The sequence below is a fragment of the Lynx canadensis genome, chromosome A1, assembly GCF_007474595.2.
Source record: "Lynx canadensis isolate LIC74 chromosome A1, mLynCan4.pri.v2, whole genome shotgun sequence".
In the NCBI taxonomy this organism is placed as follows: domain Eukaryota; kingdom Metazoa; phylum Chordata; class Mammalia; order Carnivora; family Felidae; genus Lynx; species Lynx canadensis.
The window spans coordinates 85,165,793-85,190,538 of NC_044303.2; the positions used below are offsets into that span (position 1 = coordinate 85,165,793).

The 24,746-nt window shown below is 36.4% G+C and overlaps 1 protein-coding gene across 1 annotated transcript; it reads right to left on the bottom strand.

The window, feature by feature from the left end:
• Positions 1 to 1,804: 1,804 nt before the first annotated feature.
• LOC115511345 (olfactory receptor 2M5-like) lies at positions 1,805 to 24,267 on the bottom strand. The gene is made up of 3 exons (XM_030311837.1): positions 24,204 to 24,267; positions 12,060 to 13,008; positions 1,805 to 2,072 (listed from the first exon to the last, which is right to left on the bottom strand). Exons 1-3 carry the CDS (start codon positions 24,265 to 24,267, stop codon positions 1,805 to 1,807), a joined length of 1,281 nt encoding a protein of 426 aa, XP_030167697.1.
• Between the last annotated feature and the right edge of the window lie 479 nt (positions 24,268 to 24,746).

Here is a 24,746-nt window from a genome sequence, read left to right on the forward strand (position 1 = left end):
GCCCACTGAACCACCGTGGTGCCCCAAATAAGAGAAATTTAAAAGTGCATAGAGGGAATAAAAAAAAAAACAGATTAGAAGATGAACAAACGTGTAATATTTGAAGACAAGGTATGTAAAACAAACAACTTGAACATCAAAAAGAACAAAAAAGAATAATAAAAAATGAGAAGAGGTTAAGGGAAGTCAGTGTCATCATTAAGAATAATAACAGCCATATTATAGGGATCTCAGAGGGAGAATAGAGGAGACAGAAAGCCTATTTGAAATAATAGCTGAAAACTTCCTTAATATGAGGAAGAGAACAGGTACCCAAGCCCAGAAGAACACAGAACCCTAACAAGTTAAAGCCAAAAAGGTCCACAACAAAACACATAATAATTAAAATGGTAAATATTACAATAATTAGATAATTTTTAAATTAACAAGAGAAAAAAAAAAGGTTACATACAATGGAACCTCATAAGGTTATCAACCGAACTTTTTTTTTTTTCAAAAGAAACTTTACAGTCAAGAAGATATTGGCATGATGCATTCAAAGTGCTGAAAGAAAAATACTACAACGAAAAATACTCTACCTGGCAAGGTTATCATTCACAATAGAAAGAGAGATAAATAGTTGCCATACAAACTAAAGTTAAAGGAGTTTATCAACAGTATCCCAGTCTTACAAAAAAATGTTAAAGTGATCTTTTTACTGAAAAGAAAATACCATAATTAGAAATGAGAAAATCATAAAAATAAAAAAAAATCATAGAAAAAAATCAAACATAGTCAAGGTAGGAAATTAACATTTATAAAGTCAGTATAGAGGTAAAAACACAAATGTAGTAAAATGAATTATATCTAGAAAAAAATTAGTTATGGCATTGACAAAATAAAAATGGGTAAAATAAGACATCATATGCATAAAATGGGGACAGGCAGCAAAAAATTTTGTGCTTTTAGAATGTCTTTGAACTTAAGCAACCAACTTAATATAGACTGCTATACACATAAAATTTTTTATATGAACCCAAATGCAACCACCAAAAAAACAAACCCACCCTATAATAGACACACAAAGAAAAAAAACAATCCAAGTATAACACTATAGAAAGCCATGAAACCACAAGAAAGAGAGCAAGAATAAAAATATAATGTTGTGAAAGAGGCCAACATGGTAGAGAAGTAGTAGGTTCTCTACTTCCCGTGTCTCTCAAACAAAGAAGTGCTAAAGCCAAAGGACTTTGAACCCCAAGAGTCTGGGAGTAAAAGAGACTGAGTCAAAAAGGGAGAAACTGCTACATCCTTGATGGCTATAGGTGGGTGATTGTGAAATGAGGGAGATAAAACAGGCCATGTAGGCATGGAGGGGAGAGATCCCCTTTTGCAGAGAGACAAAGGGAAGAGGAAGAGCAGCCAGGGAAATGTAAGACTGTATCTGGACAAGAGATAAATCTTGAACTGGGACTGAGAGGGATCCCATCTCTAACTGGGGCTTTCTTCTGACTGGTACCAGCTGCCCCATTCTTGCACCTGGGGAGGAGAGGAGCCAGCCCTGGGTTCAGTGGTAGGTCAGGGACACAGTCCACAGTAGGACAAAGCAGTCCCCTCCTTGGTATGCTGTGGGACAGGACAAAGCCTGTCTGCCCCTGCCACCCCCAGTCTCCTCTAGGTGGTGAGGTCAGCAGCACAGTCTGAAGCAGGAAAAGGCCGTCCTCCCTGAAGTGCTATGGCACAGACAAAACCAGCAGGGAGCACATATCAGGCTGCACAGAGAGGTGTTCCCCCAGTGCCAGAGCACATGGAGGGACATTGAATCCTAGCCAAGTGGAGGATCAGGGGAGTCAGTGGAGTGAGAAGTACCACCTGTCTGTGCCCGGGGCACAGTGAGGACATCTTGAGCAGAGTGCACCAGGACCATGGAGAAGAGACTAGGGGATGGCCAATTTCCTGCCTCCCCCCCATACCACCAAGGGGGGTCCTCAGCGGTGGGTCCCCGGGGCCTCATAGTGGATGTAGGACCAGCCTTCACCATTCCACGCCCCTCCACTCTGGGTAATTGCATATCTGCTGGAGCAGGATAGATGCTGTGGAAACAGAAGGATCCATCATCCAGACCAGTGCTGCTGCATAACCTAGATTAATTCTAGGACAGTTCTTGTTATTTAGACATATTCTCCCTTCCTTACTCTTCCCTCCTCTAGGCTGATTTATTCTGGTTGTTGGTTTGTTTAAGCAGACATATTTAACCCATTCTCTTGGTACATGTTCTACTCCTTCTGTACTTTCATTTCTCTCTCTCTCTGGAATAATCAAGCCATATAGTTTCTCCATGTGGGTATCTATTTCTTCATGTTATTTTATTTTATTTTTATTTTTTTTCTACCTCCTTTATTTTCCTTTCTCTCTCTCTGGATTAAGCCATTTAGTCTCTCTACCTGGTCAATGTTTATTTTCTCTTTGTCCCCAACCATCATTTCTCTCTTTGTATGTGCTCTTCCATCAGCACTGCCTCCACCCTGTTCTTTACTTGTAGATGGTGTTTCTGGTTTTGTGCTTTTGGATTGTTTTTGTTTGTGCGTGTGTGTGTGTGTGTGTGTGTGTGTGTTATTTGTCTGTGTGCTTGAATGTCTTTCTTTCCTGTTTGTTTGTCTGTTTGTTTTCCTTTCCAGGGCTACTTAAGGGAAAAATCAAAGCACACCTCGGGAGGGTCCAAAACATCATTACAAGTAGAGAAACAAAATAACCAAAATCACAACAACAGAGAGCCAGTAACACTCTCCAAAAAAACACCTCCAGGAGGGCCAGGCCCTGGACAGTGTATGACTCGCATTAATATAGCAGTGCACACAGGTGCAGAGAACATAACAAGTTTTTAAAACTCATAAGGGATAGAAAACTAGCCAAAATGACAAAACAGAAGCATTCCCCTCAAAAGAAATTCCAGGAAGAAGTTACAGCTAAAGAATTGATCAAAAAAGATATAAGCAATATAACTGAACAAGAATTTAGAATAAGAGTCATAAGATTAATCACTGGGCTTGAAAATGAAATAGAAAAGCAGCAGAGAATCTATTACTGCAGAGATTGAGGAACTAAAAAATAGTCATGATGAAAAAAAATGTTGCAAATGAGGTGTAAAATACAATGGAGGTGGCCACAGCATGGATTGAAAAGGCAGAGGGGAGATTAGGTGAATCAGAAGATAAAATTATGGAAAAAGAAGAAGTTGAGAAAAAGAGAGAGAACAAAACCAGGATCAAGAGGGGAGAATTAGAGAACTAAGTGATGCAATCAAAGGGAACAATATCCATATCATAAGAATACCAGAAGAAGAAGAGAAAGGGGCCAAAAGTGTACTTGAACAGATCGTAGCTGAGAAATTCCCTGATCTGGGGAATGAAACAGACATTGAAATCCAAGACACACAGAGAACTTCCTTTAGACATAACTTGAATTGATCGTCTGCATGACATATTATAGTGAAACTGGAAAAATACAAGGATAAAGAGAGAATTCTGAAAGCAGCTAGGGATAAACGGGCCTTAACATACAAAGGTAGAAGCATGAGAGTAGTAGCAGACCTATTTAATGAAACTTGGTAGGATGAAAGGAATGGCAGGGAATCTTCAATATGATGAACAGGAAAAATATGCAGCCAAAAATCCTTTATCCACAGGTGGTCATTCAGAATATAATGAGAGATAAAATTTTCCCATAAAAACCAAAAACTGAAGGAATTCACTACCACTAAACCAGCCCTCCAGGAGATCCTAAGGGGGAGTCTGTGAGTGAAATGTGGCAAGGACCACAAAGTACCAGAGACATAACTACAAGCATGAAACCTACAGATAACAAAATGACTCTAAACCCATATATTTCAATAATAATGCTGAATTTAAATTGATTAAATGCTCCAATCAAAAGACATAGGGTATCAGAATGGAAAAAAAAAGACCCATCTGTTTGTTGTATGTTAGAGACCTATTTCAGACATGAGGACACCTTCAGGTTGAAGGTGAGGGAATGGAGAACTATCTATCATGCTACTGGAAGTCAAAAGAAAGCTGGAGTTGCCATACTTATATGAGACAAACTAGACTTTAAATTAAAGGCTGTAACAAGAGGTGAAGAAGGGTATTCAATAATAATTACGGCATCTGTCCATCAGGAAGAGCTAACAATTTTAAATGTCTATGCACCAGATTCAGGAGAACCCAAATTAAAAATAAAAATAAAAATAATAATAATAATAATAATAATAACAATCACAAACATAAGCAATCTTATTGGTAAGAATGTGGTGTTTGCTGGAGACTTTAGTATTTCACTTACAACAATAGACAGATCATCTAGACACAAAATCAGTAAAGAAGCAATGGCCCTGAATGATACAATGGACCAGATGGACTTGACAGATATATTTTAACCCCAAATCCCAAAGCAGCAGAATATACATTCTTCTCAAGTACACATGGAACATTCTCCAAGATAGATCACATACTGGGTCACAGAAGAACACTCAATAATATAAAAGAATTGAGATCATACCATGCACACTTTCAGATCACAATGCTAATGAAACTTGAAATCAACCACAGGCAAAAGTCAGGAAAACCTCCAAAAGCATGGAGGTTAAAGTATATCCCATTAAAGAACGAATGGTTCAATCAGGGAAACAGAGAAGAAATTAAAATATATACTGAAACAAATGAAAATGAGAAAAACAACAGCCCAAACACTTTGGGATACAGCAAAGGCTGTCCTAAGAGGAAAATAAATTGCAATCCAGACCTATCTCAAGTTACAAGAAAAATCTCAAATACAAAATCTAACAGCACACCTAGATAACTAGAAGCAGAATAGCAAAGACACCCCAAACCCAGCAGAAGAATAGAAACAATAAAGATCAGAGCAGAAATAAACAATACAGAATCCACAAAAACAGTAGAACAGATCAATGAAACAAGAGGGTTTTTTTTTTCTTCAAAAACTAAACAAAATTGATAAATCTCTAGCCAGGTTTCTCAAAAAGATAAGAGAGAGGACCCAAGTTGATAAAATTATGAATGAAAATGGATTTATTACAACCAATCCCTCAGAAATACAAACAATTATCAAGGAATACTATGAAAAATTATATACCAACAAACTGGACAACTTGGAAGAAAGGGACAAATTCCTAAAAACACATACACTACCAAAACTCAAATGGGAAGAAATAAAAAATTTGAATAGACCCATAACTAGTGAAGAAATTGAATCAGTCATCAAAAACTTCCCAAAACATGAGTCCTGGACCAGATGGCTTCACTGGGGAATTCTACCAGACATTTAAAGCCAACTTAATACCTATACTTTTCAAGCTATTGCAAAAATTGAAATGGAAGGAAAACTTCCTGATCATTCTCTGAAGCCAGCATTACTTTGATTCCCAAACCAGACAGAGACCCAGCGAAAAAAAAGAGAACTACAAGCAATTATCCCTGATGAATATGTATGCAAAAATTCTCAAGATACTATGGAATCAAATTCACCAGCATATGAAAAGAACTCTTCACCATGATCAAGTGGGATTCATTCTTGGGAGGCAGGGCTGGTTCAATGTTCGCAAATCAAGCAATGTGATACATACCATTAATACAAATAAAGATAAGAACCATATGGTCCTGTGATAGATGGAGAAAAAGCATTTGACAAAATACAGTATCCTTTCTTGATGAAACCCCTCAAGAAAGTCTGGATAGAAGGAACATACCTAAACATCATGGAAGCCATTTATGAAAAACCCACAGCTAATATCATCCTAAATAGGGAAAAACTGAGAGCTTTCCCCCTGATATCAGGAACACAACAGGGATGTCCACTCTTACCACTGTTGTATAACATAGTTTTGTATGTTCTAGCATCAGCAATCAGACAAGAGGAAATCAAGGGCATCAAAATTGGCACTGATGAGTCAAGCTTTCACTTTTTGCAGATGACAGGATATTATACATGGAAAACCCAATAGACTTCACCAAAAGTCTGCTAGAACTTATACATGAATTCAGCAAAGTTGCAGGATACAAAATTAATATACGAAAATCAGTCGCATTCTTATACACTAATAATGAAGCAACAGAGAGACAAACAAAGAAACTGATCCCATTCACAATGGCACCAAGAACCATAAAATACCTAGGAATAAACCTAACCAAAGATATCAAAGATCTGTCTGCTGAAAACTATAGAAAGCTTATGTAGGAAATTTAAGAAGATATAAAGAAATGGAAAACATCCCATGCTCATGGATAGGAAAAATAAATATCATTAAAAAGTCAATACTACCCAAAGCTACCTACACATTCAATGCAATCCCAATCAACCTTGCACCAGCATTCTTCTCAAAGTAGAAAAAACAAGCCTAAAATTTATATGGAACCACAAAAGACCCCCAAAAAGCCAAAGTAATATTGAAGAAGAAGACCAAAGCAGGAGGCATCACAACCCCAGACTTTAGCCTCTATTACAAAGCTGTAATCATCAAGACAGCATGGTATTGGCACAAAAACAGACACTTAGACCAATGGAATAGCATAGAGACTCCAGAATGTAATAGAATAGAGACTCCAGAATTGGACCCACAAAAGTATGGCCAACTAATCTTTCACAAAGCAAGAAAACGTATCCAATGGAAAAAAAAATATAGTCTCTTTAAAAATTGGGTCCTGGGAGAACTGGACAGCAACATGCAGAAGAATGAAACTAGACCACTTTTCTTACACCATTTACAAAAAGAAACTCAAAATGGATGAAGGACCTGAATGTGAGACAGGAAACCATCAAAACCCTAGAGGGAAAAGCAGGAAAAACTTCTTTGACCTCAGCCTCAGCAATTTCTTAATTCACACATCTCCAAAGGCAAGGAAGTCAAAAGCAAAAATGAACAATTGGGGCCTCATGAAGATAAAAATCTTCTTCACTGCAAATGAAGCAATAAACAGAACTAAAAGACCACCTACGGAATGGGAAAAGATATTTGAAAAAGACATATCAGGTAAAGGGCTAGTGTCCAAAATCTATGAAGAACTCACCAAACTCCCACCTGAAAAACAGATAATCCAGTGAAGAAATGGGAAGAAGACATGAATAGACACTTTTCCAAAGAAGACATCCAGATGGCCAACAGGCACATGAAAAGATTCTCAACATCACTCATCAGTAGGGAAATAAAAATCAAAACCACACTCAGATATCACCTCACACCGGTCAGAGTGGCTAAAATGAACTAATCAGGAGACTATAGATGCTGGAGAGGATGTGGAGAAACGGGAACCCTCTTGCACTGTTGGTGGGAATGAAAACTGCTGAATCCATTCTGGATAGCAGTTTGGAGGTTCCTCAAAAAATTAAAAAGAGGTCTACCCTATGACCCAGCAATAGCACTGCTAGGAATCTACCCAAAAGATACAAGAATACTGATGCATAGGGGCACATATACCAGAACGTTTATAGCAGCACTTTCAACAATAGCCAAATTATGGAAAGAGTCTAAATGTCCATCAGCTGATGAATAGATAAAGAATATGTGGCTTAAATATATAATTGAATACTACTTGTCAATGAGAAAGAATAAAATCTTGCCACTTGCAGCAACGTGGATGGAACTGGAGGGTATTATGCTAAGTGAAATAATTCAGGAAAGAAAGACAGATATCATATCTTTTCACTCATACGTGGATCTTGAGAAACTTAAAAGAAGACTATGGGGGAGGATAAGGGGAAAAATTACAGAGAGGGAGGGAGGCAAATGATAAGAGACTCTTAAGGACTGAGAACAAACTGAGGGTTAATGGGGGGTGTGGGAGAAGGGAAAGTGGGTGATGGGCATGCAGGAGGTAACTTGTTGGGATGAGAATTGGGTGTTTTATGGAAACCAATCTGACAAATTATATTTAAAAAAAATATAGTGTTCAGAAATAGGACAGTGTGTGGGAAACAGCAGAAAGAGTAAAGCAGGCAGCTGCTACTAGTGGTAACACTACTTCCCTTTATTTTAAGGGCAGGGAGTGGTGTAAAGGGAACCAACAAAGCTGCCCAAATGGGTTATGGCCTTTTGTGAAGGAATGCAATCAACTCCTCAAACCCAGCCTGGTGAAGGTAGGGCCACCAACACTCTGAACTCTTCCCTCTGATCTGCCAGTGCCTCTCGTAGATCAAATTTAACAGGATGTCAGAATACAAGAGAATTGGGGTGATAAAGCCTGAGTAGGGGTCCATACTGGTCAAGAGAGGGCAGGGTCAAATATGGACTACCTAGCACAGACCCCATGACAGTGACCCATAGCATATGGGTGCTTCCTGTCCCAAGGCCACCAAAGGAGATTTGTCAATAACCTGTGAGGCTGAAGTAATATGTCTCCCTTTTGGGTCCAGAGATTTAAAACTGCATTCTTTCAGTATGCATACCTTTGAGGTATGGTCAGAATTGGATTACATCTTCTTACTGATATTCTTCCACCTCTGTTCAAACTTCTACTATCTCTCACTTTAAATATTGCAATACTTTTCCAATTGGCCATAGATAATGTGCTCCTGATGCTGTCTTACTGTGTCTCCTATCACTTTTTCAATGAGTCTGGTGTCGCCTCATCAGTGTCCCTTGAACATGCTATGCCCACTTCTACACCCAAAGTCGTTTTTAAATTGTTCTTTTGTTTGAACAATATTTTCCTAAATGTACTGTCCCTCCTTTACTCATTACAGTCTCTGTTCAAATGACCTCTAATCAAAGATGCTTTACCAGGTCATACTGTATATGAAGGCATCCCATCTCTATCTTTCCTCCCTGCTTCTCTTTTCTTCATGTCACTTATCAGCATGTTACATATTGAGTATTTATTATTTCTCATATTCCACAACTAGAATTAAGTTCCATAAGAGTAGTGCTTTTCTTGTTTCCACTGCTTTAGCTCCAGTGCCTAAAATAACTCCTGCCATATAGTAGGTTCTCAAAAAATATTTCTCAGGGCGCCTGGGTGGCTCAGTCGGTTAAGTGGCCGACTTCAGCTCAGGTCACGATCTCGCGGTCCGTGAGTTCGAGCCCCGCGTCGGGCTCTGTGCTGACTGCTCAGAGCCTGGAGCCTGTTTCACATTCTGTGTCTCCCTCTCTCTGACCCTCCCCCATTCATGCTCTGTCTCTCTCTGTCTCAAAAATAAATAAACATTAAAAAAATTTAAAAAAATATTTCTCAAACAAAATGACCATAGTCTCTGATGTCATATTGACCTGAAATTTTATGAAGAAACCCTGATGTTTGTTCGTATGTCAACAAAAAGTTATTTGTCACCACAAAACTGCTCTCTTCCTTGATAATTTTCTCTTTCAAATTTAGAGTTAGTGAGGCATGCTCAAAAACAATTGGAAAAAAAAACAAGACTTTGACCAATCACTCATGTTCTATAGTGATTTTAGTTTTCGAGATATTTCATATGTAATTTTGTATCCCTTTGACTTTTTATGTGTAAGTTGTAGAATTGGTGATTACAATCTACATATCTAATTTGTCAAGAAAGCCTCAGCTAATTTCTTGTGGTGATATGACTGATACTGCTATTTTTAATTGTCTCAAGTCAGAGAACCATTTGAAAAGTGTTTGTCTTCAAATACATCCTGCCCCCTCCCTGCTACAATTTAATGTTTATTTTCCATTTGTAGTATCTCAGAGTCTCTGTGCACCTGAGATTGTGGTCATCGTGTCCTTTTCATAAAAGTTTCATCTTCCTACATCTTAAACCCACGGAATTCAGTTTCCATATTAAAGCAATTTATTCAGTTACAAAATTTTATTTTCATAGTATATTTAGTAATGTGGTTGATTTTTAAATATTTTATTTATTTACAGAAGATGTTTGAGTTGTTCCACAACAGATATATACATATAGGATATCTGTTAAAATGGAAGAAGAAAATTAAAATCATGAATATGAGAATGGGAAGAAACAAAAGAACCATGATTTAATTAGAATTGAATCATAATTCCTCTGAATAATCATGTACTTAACTACTTTATTTAATTATTTTCCCCTAAAGGATTAAGTCCTCTTGTGTAAAGGTGCTCCTCCAACAATAGTTGTTAGAACCACATAGTTTAAAGTCCAAGATGAGTGCCTTCCAGAGATCCATCTGGAAAACTATTTGCTGTGAACTTCACATGGTTAAAATGTTCATTTATGAGTTACATATAAAAATAGAACTCTTTGTAAAAACTGTTAAACATAAATAACATGCTTTATGAACATATATGATTCAGCAGAAACTCTTCAGCTAGCACTATTTCCTCATTTAAGTATTTCTCCCTTCCTTCCTAGCATCATCTTCTAAATTCAATCTTATCTGTGGATTCCCCTTAGAGTACCAGAATATTATGGCACCACCAACTGGGTAGTGACAGACCATTGTAGTACCTATTAAATGACCCACTCCTCCAATTTGAGATGAGTTAGAGCTAGTTTTTATTTTATTTTATTTTTTAGAGAAGTGGTATTTTGAGTCAGTTTCAAGTGAAATTCTCAGGGTCCTTTCTTGAACCATATTCTCTCAGCCATTCCTCTAGTAATTCTGGAGGGGACTTTTTTAATATTGTTGGCACAGTTGAAATTTAACACAAATAATTTAAGTTTTTCCAAACTCACCTTTGTAATACAATCTCTAAAATACAATGTCTAATTGATGGCTTCTGAGATATTTAAGAGAAAAATAATTAGGCTGTTAGTTCTCCTTCTGAGTGTTTCCTATTCACTAAAAAACTGCTTTCTTGTAATTTCACTCAGTCACTTCTAAAATAAAAAGGCAAGGGTGCCTGGGTGGCTTAGTCAGCTAAGTGTCTGACTCCTGATTTCAGCTCAGGCCATGGTCTCATGGTTTGTGGGATTAAGCCCCCCATTCAGCTCCTGTCAGCATGGAGCCTATTTGGGGTTCTTTCTCTCTCCCCCACCCTCTGTGTCCCTCCCCTGAGTGCACTGTCTCTCTATCAAAATAAATAAAAATTAATTAATTAATTAATTAATTAATTAAATTTTAAAAAGGAACACATGTAATAAATTCCTAGTGTTCTACCTATGTAGTATATTTTTGACATATATCAATATTTTAGAAAACTATGATGCATCCTGCTTAAAATTTCATTGTGTTATAAATATTTTCAATCATTCATATTTTATATAACAAATCTGAGTCTTCTTTACTTTCTCAACTACTGTGTGCTCAAATATTTAAATTCTGAAGTATTCCAAACATAAAGTTCATTCTCTACTATCTTAAAAAATAACATTAGTTTTTGCCAGCCACCTTAAAGATTATTTTGCAAGGTTGGTCTAGAAAAGGGGGTCAATAATTATATCAGTGACTCACAAACTTTGGTAAACATGAAAATCACTAAAAGGTTTGCTAGTCAGATTCTTAAGCCCAATTTAACAGATTCTAATGATGTTCATCTGAGATGGGTGCAAAATTAGCATATTTTGTGAAGTCAGCAAATGATTCTAATGCAAAAGGTCAGAAAACCACTCTTTGGAAGGACTGACATAGATTGAAGATTGTATTTTTCCAGGATTAAGAAGAATTAAAATTATGTTAGGGAGAAAAAAGAAATACTGGTAACTTTATTTGATTCCTGATGATTTATCATGGGACTCATTAATTAATTTTACCAGGGAATTATCCTGAAGCACAACCTAAATTCTAGGTGATTATTTTGCATTCTAGATATGCAGACACTGGCCTTTCTTTCATGGAATCAATATGATGCTTTGGAAATAATAAAATTCACATTACCATCAATTGTAAATCATGAAGAGAATTGATGTATACAGTCCCTTGTTCTTTATCAGCACATCATCTAGAACAATTGGACAGAAATTTTTAGATACAGGGAGGAAAAGATAAACATTTTTTTTTCCTTCAGATAAACTCGGTAAGATTAGTTGACTTTACCAGGGTTTGAAGGGATTATTATTTAACAGACAAAATGTCCCTTTGCTGGTACATCTTTATATTGCCTACAGCTGATATTGGGATTTCTGCCATTTACCTGGAGGACTGACACCACCCCATTAACTTTTTCAGTGCACTTAGAACTTCCTTATTCCTGAGACTGTAGGCAAGAGGGTTTAGGAGAGGGGTGAGGACAGTTCCAAACAGAAAAAGACCCTGATTTAACTTTGGAGTCTTGGCAGAACCAGGTCTCATGTATATGCACAAACCTGGACCAAAATAGAGACCCACCACACAGAGATGAGAGGAGCAGGTGGCCAGAGCCTTGTTCCTACCTTCTGGGGAGTTCATTCGGAGTACAGCAAGGAAGATGAGAACATAAGAAGACAAGATGAGAGATAAGGGCAGGAGCAGAACAAGGATGCTTGTTATCACCACTGCCTTCTCATAGGCTGAGATATCCTCACAGACGATCCTAAGCACAGCCATAACTTCACAGAAGAAGTGGGGAATTTCTCTGGGGCTGCAGATATTAAAATGCAAGGTAAAAGCCGTGTGGCCCAAGGAAGTAAGTGCCCCTCCAACCCAAGACATAGCAATCATCTGTAAGCATACCCTAAGATTTATAATGGCTGGGTACCGAAGAGGATTGCATATGGCTACATAACGATCAAAACACATGAGCGTTATAAGGATGCATTCCGCAATGGCCACCGTCAGGGAGAAGAAAATTTGAGTCCCACAAGCCAAGAATGATATGCTCCGCCATCCAGAGAAGAAGTTGGCGGCCATCTTGGGGATGATGCTAGAGGTCAAAGTTAAGTCCATTAAGGAGAGCTGACTGAGCAGGAAGTACATGGGGGTGTGGAGATGGGAGTACAACCAAATGAGGAGGATCAGAAGAGTGTTGCCAGTGAAGGTTGCCATGTAGATCAGGAGAATGATGGAGACCATGGCTGAAATGTATTTAAATTCAGGGAAGAAGCCCAGGAGGATGAAATCTGTGGGTTTTGTCTCATTCCTGCTCCTCAAGGCTGTCTGTAATGCTAACAGGAAGAGAGGAGATTTAAAAAAGGAAGAGATTTTTTTTTAATATCGTAGAAATGAAGCATTTTCTTATTAAAGTTTAAGAATAATATTGTAATAACAATGGCAAATATGAAAATAATCATCCATGATCACTTGAATCAGTTTTTAATATTTCTTTCTACATTACTTATCCATGCCCTAATGTACTTCTAGAAACCAGAGTGTATGTATTATAATGCATTCCATTAATTTTATTTTATGAGACTTATTTTCATATATTAAAAGAAACTTTGGATAAATGTAGTTGTTTTTTCCTTACAATTGTAAAATATGATGATGTGTTGATAAGTCACAATTTCCAACTGCCCATTGTCCAGTTTTTCATAACTTTAGAAAATTATGCTATTTCCATTCTCATCTTCTCAGTGATTTCCTTAATATAAATTATATTTATATATAATATAAAAATATAAATATATATATTATATAAATACATACAAAATATTACATATATATATATATATATAGTATATTTTTGAGAGAGAGAGTGAGCACAAGACAGGGAAGGATGGAGACAGAGACTGGGACACAGGATCCAATGTAGGCTCTGTGTTGACAGCAGAGAGCCAGATGTGGGACTTGAACTCACCAACAGTGAGATCATGACCTGAGCCAAAGTCCCACACTTAACTGACTGAGCCACCCACATGTCCCAATAATATTTTTGAGGAAAAATTATAGATTTTGTTTTCCCATGAAAAAAAATCACTGTTAATTTAATTTATAGAAGGATTTTTCAAAATTTTAAAATACTTCTACTTTAGTCAAGCCTTTTGGCTCTGGGCACTTAGGGGACATTATAATTTCGGAGAAAATTGATCATTAGGCCTGTGCTTTGTGTTACACACATTTATGGTTATTTAAGTTTTTAATCTAATTGGTCTGATTTTCTATCCAGGGAAACTACTCATTGTATTTACATGGTTTATAGTAAATTCAGATTATGTATTAATGAGGGAGAAAGTTTTATTTCTATATGAGCTTGTAGGGTTCTTGCTCTTATAGAATTTGTACTGTCTTTAACCTCTAGCTATAGCTGTTATGCCATTGATGGGTGCAGAGAAAAACTTTAGGTCTCCTTTCTTTCAAGTTTACTAACTTTATCCTTTTTAGATTATCTTAGCTCTATTTAATCCTCTTTCTAGATATCTATAAAACACTCTAAATATCTATACAACTCTTGCTGAGTCTATAACAAAAGGGAACACACCCATCTCTTTGTATGGGACTCCTATAACCTTATTACAAAAACCTGGCGATGATAGTACAAGAAAGAGAAATTGTATTCTTGCAAAAAGTTTCCAAATTATTTTTAAAAAGAGTAAATTGACCCTAATTGTGTATTTAAAAAAACATAATTACCTGAAATTAATGTAAGGCAAGATTAATATCAGAGTATTTCTAAAGTTAGTTCACCAATTAGAACAGATTAAATTTTAAAAAATGATATGCCTTTTGCATTAGTTACAAAAGCTTGATAGAATTTACTAAATCATGATTTAAAAACCTACCTAAGTAACGTGTAGTAAAATAAGAGACTCCAATATCCTATTCTATTATCTCCTTGGAAAACTGTGACATTCATTCATGACATTCTTGAAAATATCATTTCTAAATTGTTAGGATACTCCCCTCTTCTGAAAGCTGTGTATGTATGTATGTATGTATGCCAACTGTAAGAGGGAGATCCAAGTTTCCTTTGTTAATTACAAAAAGGACTAAAAGAATCTGTTGCCCGCATCCACCCAGTACCCTCTCCTTAGAAACAGTGTGTTCAAATATTAGGTCATTGATTACTTTTCTAATACTTGTGCAATTTGATTTCAATTCACTGCTTCTTTCCAGATACTTCATTTTGATTTGCTCACCAAAAATAGTAATGACTTTTGGATGCAGAAATTATGACAACAAAAATATCCAAGTCTGTTCTCCCTTTGCTCACACTAAGAGCCTCAAACTTCTTGTGAAGAATGAGAAAGCCTCTGTGGGTTGGTACTGCCAGAAATAGGCATCTGTTTTCATATATCCATACTTTATTACAGCATTCTATGTTGATCGCCTTCAAATCAACTGATCACATGCGAATCAGACCTGCCTTCTGTCACTGGGTGTTTGATTGACTTGATGAGTTAGCCTGCTTTTAGATATGGAGATAGTTTAAGATAAAAATAATAATAGTAATAATAATAATAATAATAATGACAAAACTTGCCATCATGCATCTTACTTTCTCCTGCCTTGGAGTGAGTCTTGGTGTAACCAGTGGGTTGTCTGTGCTTGATATAGAGTCATCAGATGGCGAGGAACTGAATTTTCAGAATGGCTAGATGTTTCAAAGTTGTCTAACTTCTCAGAAAAGCAAAGCAGGGTTCTGTGACTTCAGTGCTATGTTACACGGTTTCTGATTCCTAGCTCAAGTGCTGTTTCCTGAAGCTTTTGGGTATCCATAAGCTTGGCTAAATTCTATTATAAAATATTCTTACAAATTCTATTCATTATAGCCTGGGCTGAAACCTAAATTTCATCATTGTCTGTGATTATATATTTTAACGTATGCCTTGTCCCTTAAACCATGAGATTTATGATGCAAGGAACTGTCTTTGCCACATTCCACCTTTTCTCTTTAGATCCTTCATGTTGCATTCAGTGAAAATGAGTTAAATACATCATCAGCTTAGGGATGGAATACTAGATATTGTGCATGGACCAAGTAAATGTTTTTAGCACAAACATTTTTCTACCAGAAATTATTGCTTTATTTTGACTTATGATCCCTTATAGGCTTTAAAGCACTTTCCAGCATTTTATTTTGTTGAAATATATAGAAGGGGGCTCGACATTATTATGTCCACTTGAGAAATGATATAAATAAAGTACCAGGTCACAGTCTAATAACACTGTCCTATTTCTGAGCAAATTATCCATTTCCCAAGTTGAGCCTTACAAACACTATTAATAAATATGTGTTAGCATAAGCCTATTTTCACAATCCAGAAAAATTGAGTTACTTCCTCTATCAAGGGGCTTACCTTGTAATTTTTGTTCAGTCATTAAAATTTCTTAGAAAATATAAAATGTTCAAAATTCCTATTGCCAATTAATGTTGAATGTATTGTTAAAGAAGAAAACATAAACTATTTTAGTAGGAAAAAAACAAGTAACTCTGTAGGACTTGATAAGCTGTCTCTCCTCAGCCTGTTGCTTTGTGAGCAGAGCTGGGATCTGCCTAATTCCTCAGTGCCCTGGGGTTTAGTGTGGAATGTCTTCTCAGACCAAACACTGCAGCTTCATGACAGCCCTTCCAGTTTCTCATTAAGAGCTGTGGTATTCAAATGTAGCAATCTTCTCCCCATGATATAATTAGAGTTTTTCAAAAGTATCTATTAGAACAGGCTTAGATTCTTTTTTTTTTTTTGTCATCACTTCTATTATTTTCCCAGAGGTCCAATTTATAATTCTCTTTGTCTTTTAGTCATCAATCCCATACAACCATTAAACAAGTTATTGATTTTTTTTCCTTTCTAACATCTCTTATTTTCTCCTTACTTTGTATTCCCAGAACTAACACTCTAAAACTATTTCCCCTTTCTAGAATCATCTCCTTTACCTTATCTCATAGCTACATTTTCCATTTTCTTCAAGGTCAGATTTAAGTTTGACCTCTCTAGGAAAGTCTTCTTTTATGTCCACAGTGGATAACAATATATTTTTCTTAGTTAATTATGATATATATCTTTTGGCTTATTACCTACATTGTATTGTTACTGGTCTCTTAACATGCTCTTACAGTTAATAACAAGATTTTAAACTCTGGAAAGCCTAGGATTTTGCCTCAGTTTTCCTTTCGTTTCCTATTCCTGGTAGGTTTATTCTTACATTTCATTAAATCAATGAATGCTATACTATATGCTTTAAATTAAAAGTGGAAAAAAATGAATTCACTAAAGCTTGTTAAAATGAAAGAATATAGGGGTACCTGGGTGGCTCAGTCAGTTAAGTCGCCCACTTTGACTCAGGTCGTGATCTCATGGTGGCTCCTGAGTTTGAGCCCTACATCAGGCTCTGTACTGACAGATCAGCCTGGAGCCTGCTTCAGATTCTGTGTCTCCCTCTCTCTCTGCCCCTCCCCTGCTCATGCTTTGTCTCTCAAAAATAAATAAACATTAAACATTTTTAAAAAGGAATATGAGGAAATTGTTTGGAGAGAATTTATTTCTTTCCACATACTTGTTCTTTCTTTACTAACCCTACAGTCACCTTTGTTACTGCTAATACGGCCACATTTGAGCTTCAATCAAGTACTTTTGGCCACCCAATCCTATCACGCTACTTTTAAAATATATTTTCCTCTTACAAATGGATCCAAATAGATCCCTGATTCAAAAGAAAATCAAATGATTCATAAAACTAGATACTTTTAAAATGTTAATAATATTTTAAAATAAACTTTTTATTTTTTGAACAGTTCCAGATTTATAGAGCAGTTGACAAATAGTACAGAATTTCCATACATCCTTCATTCAGTTTTCTATATTGTTAACATCATACATTACTATGGAACCAACATTGGTTCTTTAGTAAAACTAAGAACCAATATTTGTACATTAATATTAACTAAAATCTATACTTTATTCAGATTTCACCCATTTTCCATAATGTACTTATCTTTTTTCAGATTTTTTTTTAAGGAGATCACATTATATTTAGTCAGCATGTCTCCTTAGGCCCCTCTAGGCTGTGAGAGTGTTTCAGTCCTTGTTTTTAAAGCCTTGACCATTTTGAGGAGTACTGACAGGTGTTTTTAGCACATCCCTCAATTATTTTTTGCCTGATGTTTTTCTCCTCATTAGACTAACATTATAGGTTTTGGGAAAGAAGATTGCAGATGTAAAGTGCTCTTTTCATGTCATGCTAGGGGTACATGATGTCTACATGACTTATCACTGATGATGTTAATCTTGGTTACTTGGCTGATAGTGCTTGTAAGATTTCTCCACTGTAAAGTTACTCCCCCCTTCCCTGTTATATGTCCTACTCTTTGAAAACAAGGCACTAAGTGCAGTTCACATTCAAGGTGGGAGGCAGGCTAATGTTCACCTTTTTTGAGGGGTGGACTATCTACATTAATTATTTGGAATTATCCTATACAGGAGCTTGGTTTTCCTTCCTTCCTCCCTCCATCTCTTTCTTCCTCCCTTCCTTCTTCCCTTCTTTCTTCCTTACTCCCTCCATCCTTTCCTTCCTTCCTTCCTTCCTTCCTTCCTTCCTTCCTCACTCCCTCCTTCCCTTTACCTTCCTTCCTTTCTTCCTTCCTTCCTTTCTCACTCCCTCCTTCCCTCCCTTCCTCCTTCCTTTGTTCTTTCCTTCCTTCTCTCCTTTTCTTTCTTCTTTTTTTCCTTCCTTCTCATAGTGATTCATTTATGTCACTATGAAGTCACAGACTTCATACTGTGCAAAAATCATATTTTTATTTTCCATTCTTTGAAAAAATAACAAGTGCTATGTATAGCCCTTAACTACGTTTTTTAACATTAAATTTTAAGATATGTATTTACATGCAGTTATGAAAAATAACACAGAATGATCCCATTTATGCTTCACACACTTTTCCCCAATTACAGTCAGGAATTGATGTGATCCACTGACTTTATTCACATTTCACCAGTTTTATATCCATTCATTTCTATGTTTGTACATTATATGCAATTTTCCCCATGTGTAAATTTGTGTGACCACCAACATAGGCAAGATACAAAATAATTCCAGAACAGGAATCCCTCATGCTATTTTTTTAAATAGTAACAGCTACCTCATTCTCTCCTCTTCTGTAGCCCCTGACCCACTAATCTGTTTTCCATCTCTGTAGTTTTGTTATTTCAGTAACGTTGTATGCATTGGGTAATATATTGTGTGACTCTATGATATTTGCTTTTTTTCCCCATCTAGTATTATTCCTTTGAGATCTATTCAAGTTGTACATTATATAAGTCACTAATTTACTTTAATTGCTAAGTAGTAATCCATGCTATGGATGTATCACAGTTTAACTATTCACCTGTTGAAGAAAATTTAGGTTAGTTTGGCCATTAGAATTAAAGCTGCTGTGAGTACTTATGGGTTTTCTTGTGTAAACATAAGTCTTTATTGTCTAAGATACATACTCAAAAGTGCAATTGAAGGATGATAATTCCAGAATGGCTATGCCATTTTATATTCCTCAAACAAATGTGTGAGATATCTGAATTTTCTACCATCTTTCCATCATTTGTTGTCACTACTAATTCTTTTAGTTCTTCTTGTAGGTGTAAAGTATATCTTGTGGTTTTAATTTACATTTGTATAATGGCTAATGGTGTTGAACATTTTTTCATGTGTTTGTTTGCATCTATGAATCTTCTTTAGTAAAATGCCTGTTCATGTCTTTTGTTTGGTTTCTAATTAGATTATTACTATTGAATTAAAAATCTGTTATATATTGGTCTCCTGGGTAGCTTAGTCAGTTAAGGGTTTGACTTCTGATTTCAGCTCAGGTCATGATTTCGTGGTCATGAGATAAAGCCTGACATGGGGCTCCCCATTTGGCATGGAATCTGCTTAAGATTCATTCTCTCCCTCTCCCTCTGCCCCTTCCCTAATAGCACCTTCTTTCTCTCTTTAAGAAAAAAAAAGTCTGTTATATATTTTGCTATAGTCCTTTGTCAGATGTGTAGTTTACACATATTTCCTCCAAGTCCATAACTGTCTTTTCACCCTCATAAAAGGGTCTCTTTCATTGTAATAAGAACACATAACATAAGATTTACACTGTCAACAAATTTCTAAGTGCAAAATACAACATTGTTAACTTCAGGCATACTGTTGTACAGCAAAGGTCTAGTTCATCTTGTATAATTGAAACTTTATATCTGTTGAAGAGCCATCATGTTCCCTTCCTCCAGCCACTGACAACCACAATTCTGCTATCTGTTATATGAGTTAGACAATTTTAGATACTGCATATAATTGGAAGTATACAGTATTTGTTCTTTTGTCAATGAATTATTTCATTTTGCATATGTTCTCCAGGTTCATACATATTGTCACATATGAAAGAATTTCCTTATTATTTTCTTTTTCCATTTGTCTGTTGATATACATTTAGGTTGTTTTTACTTCTTAGCTACCATGAATAATGCCACCTTCCACAATTATGAAAGTGCATATTTTTCTACAAGATCCTGATGTCAAGTTACTTTGGATAAATACACAGAAGTAGGATTGCTAATCATATGGGAGTTTTATATTTAATATTTTGAGAAATTTCCATAGTGTTTTACATGGAAGCTGTGTCATTTTGTATTCCAATCAACAGTATACAGTGGTTTCAATTTATCCAAATTCTTACCAAGATTTGTTATTTTCTGTTGTTGTTATTGTTATCGTTGTTGTTGTTGTTGTTGTTATTTTGGAAACTGGCCACCATAACAGGGATGAGGTAATATTTCTTGGTTTTTATTTGCATTTCCCTTATGATGAGCATCAGGGAAGGACATTGAATACCTCTTCATATAAATGTTGCTATGTCCTCATAGAGAAATGTTTATTAAATTCCTTGCCCACTTTTGGGGCACGTGGGTGGCTGAATGGTTAAGTGTCTGACTTCAGCTCAAGTCATGATCTCCTGGTTCATGAGTTTGAGACCCACATCAGGCTCTGTGCTGACAGCTCAGAGACTGGAGCCTGCTTTGGATCCTGTGTCTCCCTCTCTCTCTTGCCCCTCCCCTGCTCATACTCTGTCTCTCAAAAAATAAATAAACATTAAAAACATAATTAAAAAATCCCTTGCCCATTTTTGAGTATTTTATGTTTTCTTTTCTCTTTCTTTCTTTCTTTCTTTCTTTCTTTCTTTCTTTCTTTTGTTCTTTCTTTGTTTCTTTTTCTTTCTTTCTCTTTGTTTTTTTGAAGGAGTGTTTTTTTTAATATATATTTGTAATTCGTTTCATCAGACATATTGAAAGAATATTTTCTCCCATTCTGTAGCTTGCCCTGTACTTTGCTGATTATTTTCTTTTGGTGCAGACGCTCTTATTTGATGTGATCTTACTCATCTTTTTTTTTTCTTTTGTTGTCATATACAAGGAATAATTCCCAAGATAAGTGTTAGAAGATAGAAGATAGAAGATTCCTCCTATGTTTTCTTCCAGGGGTTTGACAGTTTTAGGTCTCACAATTTTTCTCCTTTTTATTAAATTTAAACTTTAATTAACTTATGGTGAAATACTGGTTTCAGGCATAGAATTCAGTGATTTACCACTTACATTCAACACCCAGTTCTCATCCCAAGTGTCCTCCTTTGTACCCATAATTCATCTAGCCCATGCCCTCCTCACCTCCCCCCATCAACCCTCATTATGGTCTCTATCATTAACAGCCTCTTGTAGTTTGTTTCCCTCTCTTTTCTCCCCCTGTCTTCCCATACATTTATTTGTTTTGTTTCTTAAAGTCCGCATATGAGTAAAATCATATGGTATTTTTTTAATCTCATCAACTTAGTTCACTTAGTATAATACATTCTAGCTCCATCTATGTCATTGTAAATGGCAAATTTTCATTTTTTGATGGTAGAGTAATATTCCATTACATTTAAATGTATATATTTACACACACACACGCACACACACACACATATATATATATATATATATATATATATATAATTGTTTCTTGATTGCTTTTTCTGTCTAGATGATCTGCCCATTGCTGTATTATATCATAATTATGGGGTATATCCATAAAGAAGAGCTAACAATTATAAATGTTTATGCACCTAATTTGGGAGAACTCAAATATATAAAACAATTAATCACAAAAATAAGCAATCTTATTGGTAAGAATGTGGTAATTGCAGGGGACTTTAAAACTCCACTTACAGCAATAGACAGATCATCTAGACAGAAAATCAGTCAAGAAACAATGACCCTGAATGATACACTGAACAAAATAGACCTGACATATATATTAACTTTTACCTTAAAGCAGAAGAATACACATTATTCTTGAGTGCACATGGAGCATTCTCCAAGATAGATCACATACTGGGTCACTAAACAGCCCTCAATAAATATAAAAGAATTGAGATCATACCATGCACATTTTCAGATCCCAATGCTATGAAATTTGAAAACACCACAGAAAATTTTACAAAACTCCAAATGTATAGAGGTTAAAGGACATCCAACTAAAGAATCAATGGGTCAACCAGGCAATTAAAGAAGAAATTTTAAAAATATATGGAAACAAATGAAAACAAAAGCACAACAGTCCAGGGGCGCCTGGGTGGCACAGTCGGTTAAGCATCCGACTTCAGCCAGGTCACGATCTCGCGGTCCGTAAGTTCGAGCCCCGCGTCAGGCTCTGGGCTGATGGCTCGGAGCCTGGAGCCTGTTTCCGATTCTGTGTCTCCCTCTCTCTCTGCCCCTCCCCCATTCATGCTCTGTCTCTCTCTGTCCCAAAAATAAATAAACGTTGAAAAAAAAAAAAAGCACAACAGTCCAAACCCTTTCGGAGGTAGCAAAGGCAGTGATAAGAGAAACGTAGATTGCAATCCAGGTGTATCTCAAGAAACAAGAAAAATCTCAAATACAAAAGCTAACAGCACCCTTAAAGGAACTAAAAGCAGATTAATAAAGAAACCCCAAGGCCAACAGAAGAAGAGAAATAATAACAATCACAGCAGAAATAATATAGAATCCAAACAAAAAGAACAGATCAATGAGATGAAGAGCTGGTTTTTTTTTGTTGCAAAAATAAACAAAATTGATAAACCCCTAGCCAGACTTCTAAAAAAGAAAGAGAGAGGTCCCATAGATAAAATCACTAATGAAAATGGATTTATCACAACCAATCTTACAGATAACACAATGACTCTAAACTCATATCTTTCAATAATAGCACTGTATGTAAATGGACTGTATGCTTCAATCAAAATACATAGGGTAACAGAATGAATAATAATAAAAAAATAAGACCCATGTATTTGCTGTCTACAAGAGACCAATTTTAGACATGAGGACACCTTCAGATTGAAAATGAAGGGAAGGAGAACCATATATCATGCTATTGAAAGTCAAAAGAAAGCTTGAGTAGCCATATTTGTATCAGACAAACTAGATTTTAAAGGTTGTAACAGGAGATGAAGAAGAGAATTATAATTACGGGGTCTATCCATCAAGAAAAGCTAACAATTATAAATGTTTGTGGACCTAATTTGGGAGAACCCAAATATATAAAACGATTCATCACAAAAATAAGCAATCTTATTGATAAGAATGTGGTAATTACAGAGGACTTTAATGATATATTATCTGTATCTGTTTTGATCAATTCTTTAGCTATCATTTCTTCCTGGAATTTCTCTTTAGGAAAATTCTTCCTTTTAATAATTTTGGCTAGTCTTCTGTCCCTTATGTGTTTTAAAAGCTTGTTATGTGCTTTGCACCTGCAAGCACTACTATATTAAAGAGGGGCCATACACTGTCCAGGGACTGGCCCTACAGGAGGTGATTTTGGAGAGTGTTACTTGATCTCTGTTATTTTGACTTTGATTACTTTATCTCCTTACTCATAGTGATGTTTTGGTCCCTCCACAAGATGTGCTTTGATTTGTTCATTGAAGTAGCCCTGGATAGGAAAACAAACAAACAAAAAACAGAAAATAAAAAAGCAAACACAAACACACACACATAAACAAACATTAAAAAAAAAAAAACAGAAACACCAGCTATAAGCAAACAACATTGATGATGCAGTGCTGATGGAAGAGGCCTTATCCTATACAAAGAGAGAAATGACAGGGGCAGGGGAAAATAAAATAAAATAAAAATTGACCAGACCCAGAAACTATACGGCTTATTCCAGAGAAAGAGAAAGGAGAATAAAGAAGGAGGTGTAGAACGTGTATCAAGAGAATGGATTAAATATGTCTGTTTAAACAAACCAACAATCAGAGTAACCAGACAAGAGGAGGGAAGAGATAAGGAGAAAAGTAAGGAAGAATGTATCTATACAATAAGAATTGTCCAAGAATTAAATCAGGCAATGTAACAGCTCTGGTCTGGAGGAGGGGCTGTCTAATTTCTCAGCGTCAATCCTACTCTTGAAGATATGCAGTTACCAAGTGTGGAGGGGCATGGTTTGGTGTAGGTGGGTACTGCCTCCACTGTGGGCACTTTGTCCATTCCCTGACGCCCCACCTTGTTGGTGATGGGGAGAAAAATGGTGACAACCCTGTCTCTTCTCCATAGACCAGGTGTCCTAAACCACTCTGTTCAAGCTGTCCTCATTGTGCCATGGGTGTAAACGAGGCAATTTGCCCCCCTCTTCTCACTCCCATGCCTCCCTGGTGCTTGGCTTGGATTTAAACCCTGATGTCTTAGAGATTCCCACTCCGTGCATCCTGGTTCTGAGTAAGAGATGCCCCACAGCCTCACAGTGCAGAGAATGTGTGGCTTATCACACTCTGCTGACTCCCATGTGTTGCTGGCGCTCCGCTGGGACTTCAACTCTGATGTCTTTAAGGTTACCACTCTGCCCCAGTTCAGGAAGTTTCACTCCTTTGAGCTGATATATACCTTCTTCTCACAACACTCCAGGGAGGGGATCGCTTTCTCCTACTGTGGACTGCACCTCTGAGCTAGTTACTGAGCCTGGGGCTGGC

What these genes read in the sequence shown, in the direction of transcription:
- LOC115511345 (XM_030311837.1), bottom strand. Translation starts at nt 24,267, where the DNA reads ATGGACAAAGTGCCCACAGTGGAGGCAGTACCCACCTACACCAAACCA. An exon ending in ACCATGCCCCTCCACACTTG is followed by an intron (nt 13,009 to 24,203) that starts GTAACTGCATAT and finishes TCTTCCTGTTAG; the next exon opens with CATTACAGACAGCCTTGAGG. An exon ending in GGGTGGTGTCAGTCCTCCAG is followed by an intron (nt 2,073 to 12,059) that starts GTAAATGGCAGA and finishes CTGTTTCCACAG; the next exon opens with CATCTATCCTGCTCCAGCAG.